Below are 5,637 nucleotides of genomic sequence, written 5' to 3' on the forward strand. Positions count from 1 at the left end.
CCAGCCTGTTGCCTCAGAAACTTGTTTATGTAAAGGCAGCAGTGAAGTGTGCAAAGAAACTTTTTTTAAATACATTTTTTGTGTCTTTTTTTTTTTATTATTATTTTTGTGGTTTTTACCGGTGTCTGTGGCAATTACTTTTTTGCCATCACAATGTCAGGGTTTTTGTTCTAAGAAATGTATGTTCTCTAAAATAATCTCTTGTACCTTTCAATTTTTTTGTTTTTCTTTACAGAACTTGTGGACAAGTGCATAGGTTCACGCATTCATATTGTGATGAAGAGTGATAAAGAAATTGTTGGAACACTTCTAGGATTTGATGACTTTGTCAGTATCCTTTGATGGAAATGTTTAAGGCCGTCTACTTTATGCTTTGGCTCCAATTCATTTATTGCTTTTGAGACGTTTGAGTTCATTGGGTAGAACCTTTTTATATGGAATAGTTGTATTATTCTGATATTTTTATTTTACAGATAAAATTACAGTCCAGTATAAAATGAAAATACCTTTAAATATTTTGGTTTTAAAATTCTGGGCCTTATTTTCCTTGAAACTGGATTTTCAGATATGGTGTTAGAAGATGTTACAGAATTGTAAGTATTATTTCTGCCTCTTGTTGCTAGTTAATACTTGGTTTCCTGAGGGAAAACATTGTGTAAGATCTGTAAGCAAAGTGTTTTTATATTTTTTGAATACTTGACAGCTGAATAGTTTATATCTTGGACTTAAACTGTAGAGGGTGATCTATTCCAGACAGCCACGTCACAGAGATGCAGTTGCATGATTTATACTTGTAATCAGATTCCTAATTTGTAGCCTTAATTTTGCATGGATTGCATGTTGAAGTTTCTAGTGGTTTGTTTGCTTTTACATTTCTTTAAAGTCTAGGCAGAGATCTAAAAAGTTAGCAGACCTTAAGGATAAGTATTTATTACTTTGTTATGCCATGTTGCTATTTGAAACCTATTTTGAGTATTGGTAGTGTTCAAGAAATTGCCAAGATTTAGAGGGTAAATCTGTATCTTTATGTACTGAGCAGAAGAGTACAATGGATCTTCTTAGTTGCCAGGTAGCTTTCTTTACCCAGGTGGTCAATTTATCAAGATTACGCTGCAGTGTGGCTTATTATTTGTTAGTTCCAACAAATGTCATCTTAACACAGAGATTTATGTCAGTTCCGTAATCAAAACTAATCATTGTCCCTGGTTATGTCTTCTTTCTTACTTTTTCTAATGCTACTTCAGTGAGATTACACCCGAGGGCAGAAGAATCACAAAGCTAGACCAGATTTTGCTAAATGGAAATAATATAACAATGGTAAGTCATAGTTGTTAAAAGGCTGCATGCATTTATTTTCTGTACCTGTAAATCGATCAGTAATTGAGTTCAACTCCTTCAAGCTGAGCTTTCCAGACAGTTCCACTACATAAGCTATTTTCAAGTAGCTTCTGGGGCATATGTGTGGTAAAAGTGATCTTATTGCCTTACTTGGTACTGTTACAATTTAAAAAAAAAAAAACCCAAAACATGAAAAAAGCATAGCCCTAATTTTATGGTCTTCAGGTGTGCAAGGAAATCACTGGCTGTGTTGCCCACTCTAGGCTGGTTCACACAGTGGCTTTTAACTCGTGAGTGTTTGCCTGCATAAGTAGGTAGAGTGGGATACATCTACATTTCATCCATTATCGTATTTATAGATGTTTTTGCAGCAGTTTGGATGCTTACAAGCTCGTCAAGTGATTTGGCGATTACGATACCATGTGATGCCCAGAGAGCTGTACCTTTACGTGCTCTGAAAAAAAATGTGGAGGTCTGTTGGATTATACCAAATTGGAAGCACTATGCCTTTTAGTTTACCATACGCTGATGTATGTAGATCAGTATTGAAACAGTAATTAAGTGTTGTGATTATGCATCCCTAAGCTGAATTCTGCAACTTCCTAAATAGCACAAAAGCAGACCCACAGTAGTTTTTTTGCTTGTCTGCATAGATGGCTACAAAATCTGGACTTCCTACATAAGGGCATTCCTAATTTTGTAGGAAGAGAAGAGGAAGACTGACTTGAGTCTAAGCTGGCTCTGTGTGAAGGAGGAATAATCTCCATTTTGCTGTCTTACTTACCTTGGACCTCCTCACTGTGTGTCTGAGCAAGGGCCATCTTGGCTTAATTTTGAAGCCTTTTTCTGCTTTGGTTGTTGTTCTGCAACCTTAAAGCTCATGTTCTGACTTCTTGTATGGGGTAAAATTACTACCATCCAGTTAAGCTGGTGGTATACTGCTCTTGAAGCAGAAGCTGATGATTCTTAGAGTGCAAATTTTCAGCAAGACATAGATGTGTGTCTGTATTAGATCTTGTGTCTTTCGGGGACGCATCTTCCCGTGTCAGGACGACTATGCTTTAGACTTTTCCTTACTTCATTCCCAAAAGCAGCAAAGCTCTTTGTCTTTAGAAGTGCTCAGCTAATTTTTAAGAATATATCAGTAAAAGAAATGGTTATCCTCTTCTTTTTTTCCCTCATTTTTCCCTTATTCATGTTTTTCCTTTTGTATTGCTTTTTCTATTATTCAGTTCTTTACTTTCTTCACAGGAAAATGCTATGCTGACTTACTCCCTGCTGCCTGTAGAAGGGTTCAGGCTCTTTATTAGTTTTTTGAGCTCTGCTTAGCAATAAAAGTTGGAAAGAGGAAACCAACTTCCCAGTATAGCGACAGTCTGGGGAAGAATTGGTGGTTGGAGAAATGCTTCATGAAAGGAAGCATGTTCTTTGTCCTTTTAAAAATGACTGTAGTGTTTCCAGACAGAATCATCTTCAAGTGAATAACAAAGACAAAAACAAAAATGTGTGTCATCTAGAAAGTCCTTTGTGTCTGGTTAAACATTCTCCGTATTTTGGAGATTCTTTTTGGCATGTGCTTCTCTGGCAGTAACTGACTTCCTCAGTTGGGAGAGGAAGATAATATTGAATCTAAAAACCACTTTTGTAGTCTACCATAAAGTCTCCATGTGCTAAAATGTTGTAAAGCAAGAACTGTCACGTATGGGTTTATAGAACTTGAATCTATGCCACTAATACAAAATTGTCTTATTCTTTTATAGCTGGTTCCTGGAGGAGAAGGACCTGAAGTATAAATTGATACAGTTGTCATCTGTGAAGACATGTTGTATATATATAATCTAAATAGAGTTTTTGGGGTGTGGGTGGGTTTTGGTGTGGGTTGGTTGGTTGTTTTGGGGTTTTTTTTTGTTTACACACTCTTGCAGTTGACATTTGATGAAAGACAAGGATTTCCTCTTCAGGAAAGGTGCGTTGCTAATGATAATGCTGACTTCCTAAGTTGAAATTGTGACTTTCTTGTAAAGACGCACTGATCTGTTCTGAATAAAAGGCTTTCTTTTTTGTTAGTTACTGTGTTCTGTTACATAAGTGCACAAGTTATAGATAGTTTTATAACTGGTTGATGGAATGGAAAAATAATAGTTATGTTTCAGTTGCTGTCAGTCTTCAGGTTTTTCTACATCCGTTTCATTTGGTTATGGACCAAGTCTGTCTAAAACACCAAGTCGTGAGCCAGTGTTGCTTAAACACGGCTTCAGGCTGTGTCACCAGAAACCACGTCGTAGAGTGCTGTAGAATTCTGAAAGCTCTTCAGAGTGGATGCATCTATTTGATGCTCAGCAGCCTTTGGTTCTGCTGGCCTTGAGGTTCAGCTCTCTTGGACTTCTATTGCTTGGTAGATGTACTTTCTTATAGTAGAGGCACTGTAATGGTATTTGGCAAGCGAGGACAGACAGACCAGACCTAGTTCATGTTCAGAGGGTTAAAAAAAGAAAAAAGAAAGGCTGGTGTTAAAACTTCTCATTGATGTCAGTGGTGACTCCGCTTTCACCACAAAGTGGTGCTGTGTATTACTTAATTAAAGTGGAAGCTGCCCATGCCTGCTTGTGTAGTTTGGAGTAGTCATTTTAGAGTAAACGTTCTTTTGGCTGCATCTGTTCTCCCGTGATATAAAAACTGGACAGATACTGGGGTCAACTGCTACTTTAGGAGAATTTCTACAAAGTAAGGAATTGCTGTTTTTATTTTGTCATGATGGACAAAAAAATAACTGATTCTAAATCATGTCCACTGTAGCTTTTGCCTCCGTAATACACTACTCAACTGATTTCTCTGTGTAAATGTCTTTGGAGAGGAATCACAGGTGCCTGCTGGTACTGTAGACAAGCAGGGTAGAGTATGGGCTCACAGAGACAGGACATGCTTTGCCTTCCTGTCACCAGAAGAAGAATTGAAGAAGGGGGCTCAAGAGGAGAAGACTGCGAGGAAGCTGCGGTACTAGACCCTTTTGCCTTGCTTTATCTGACAGAAAAGCTGCCTTCTGCTAGCTGGGTCTTAGCTCGAAATATGGTGAGAACTTCTTGCTTTAGCCTATTAAAGGGAAAAGAGACTCCCTCCCCTTTCCCAGGAGGCGTGTTACTTTTGACTCCTTTGTTCTGAATATATGATCTGCAGTTATAATGTTTAGATTGCATGGTGACAATCTATACCATTGACTCCCTGAATGGTTTTTCATTTCTGTCCCCATTTAATTTTTTTTTTTTAACTTACATTTGGTTGGAACATCATCTGTTAGTTTTGGCCCCAAACACTGTATTTTTTAGAAATAAGTTGAGTCTTTTCATCAGAACACTTGAAAGATTGCTAGCCAGTGTAGTACTGTTGTGTTGAGGTTTTTTTGAATAAGATTCTGTACATGTTCCAGTGTGTGCACTTAATTTCTACTTCACTCAGTATTTTGAAAACAGTCTTAAACTGAAGAGAGGTTTCATGGCTGGGAGAGAAAAAGAGCAGATCTTGACTCAAAAGCAACTTTTCAAAGGGAAAGGTAAACTATTTTATAGTTTCTTTTGGATTTTTATTCTGACAGCACAATCATCTTGTTCTCTCAGGATTTTGTTATCTCTGGAAAAAAAACTTGGTATTGCCTCACTTCCTCCTTCTCTGGTTGTGTGTTTTGGTTTGGTTTTTTTTTTTCCACTCCTTCCAGAGGAAGTGCTAAGACTGTTACCTTTTAGGAAGACATTTTCATTCATGACTCAGAGCCCTGCAGACGTCACTCTAAAGACAGTTTCTGTGCATCCAAATGCTATTAATCCTTTAGAATATGAAAGGAAGGGTTTTTAACTTTCAGCTGAAAATCCAAAGTATTCCAGACGGGTCTGGTTTGCTTTGCAGTCAGTATTCTTGTAGCCTGTTGCTTTGGAAGTGCAGGTAAGAAGCTTTTCAATTGAGTAAGTGAGTGGTGGTGGTTTTTGTTTTTCCTCCCCTAGAAATCTAGTGCTTAATCATACTGCACTGTCCTGTAGAAGTTGTGGGCACTGTAGTGTTCTCCAGAATGCTACTTAGGGTTGCCACTACAAGTAGGTCATTTAAAATAATAACCTTAGGCTTTAAAAATATGTAAAAGTTAATGATGCTTAAAGGGTAGAGCAGGGTAGTCATCAGGTTAAAATAACTTCGTGCTTATGACACACACAGTGATGGTTCCTTTGAGTTTTTTTGGTGTGGGTTTTTTTTTCCTCCTTTAAGATGGCACTGGTTGCAATGATCTTTACTTTTACTACATGGCTAATTGTC

The 5,637-nt window shown here is 37.6% G+C and overlaps 1 protein-coding gene across 1 annotated transcript; it reads left to right on the forward strand.

The window, feature by feature from the left end:
- Positions 1-243: 243 nt before the first annotated feature.
- On the forward strand, positions 244-3,131 carry LSM5 (LSM5 homolog, U6 small nuclear RNA associated (S. cerevisiae)). Its single transcript, XM_009582008.1, has 4 exons — positions 244-331; positions 566-593; positions 1,245-1,317; positions 3,099-3,131. The coding sequence occupies exons 1-4, from the start codon at positions 277-279 to the stop codon at positions 3,129-3,131; spliced, it is 189 nt and encodes a 62-aa protein (XP_009580303.1). The 5' UTR covers positions 244-276.
- The last annotated feature ends 2,506 nt before the right edge of the window (positions 3,132-5,637 follow it).

This window comes from Fulmarus glacialis, unplaced genomic scaffold (genome assembly GCF_000690835.1).
Source record: "Fulmarus glacialis isolate BGI_N327 unplaced genomic scaffold, ASM69083v1 scaffold16847, whole genome shotgun sequence".
Classification (NCBI taxonomy): domain Eukaryota; kingdom Metazoa; phylum Chordata; class Aves; order Procellariiformes; family Procellariidae; genus Fulmarus; species Fulmarus glacialis.

Excerpts from the sequence above, each read along its gene's own strand:
- LSM5 (XM_009582008.1), top strand. The coding sequence starts at position 277 with ATGAAGAGTGATAAAGAAATTGTTGGAACACTTCTAGGATTTGATGAC. Across the intron at positions 332-565 it reads AGGATTTGATGACTTTGTCA|ATATGGTGTTAGAAGATGTT; the intron begins GTATCCTTTGAT and ends CTGGATTTTCAG. Across the intron at positions 1,318-3,098 it reads ATGGAAATAATATAACAATG|CTGGTTCCTGGAGGAGAAGG; the intron begins GTAAGTCATAGT and ends ATTCTTTTATAG.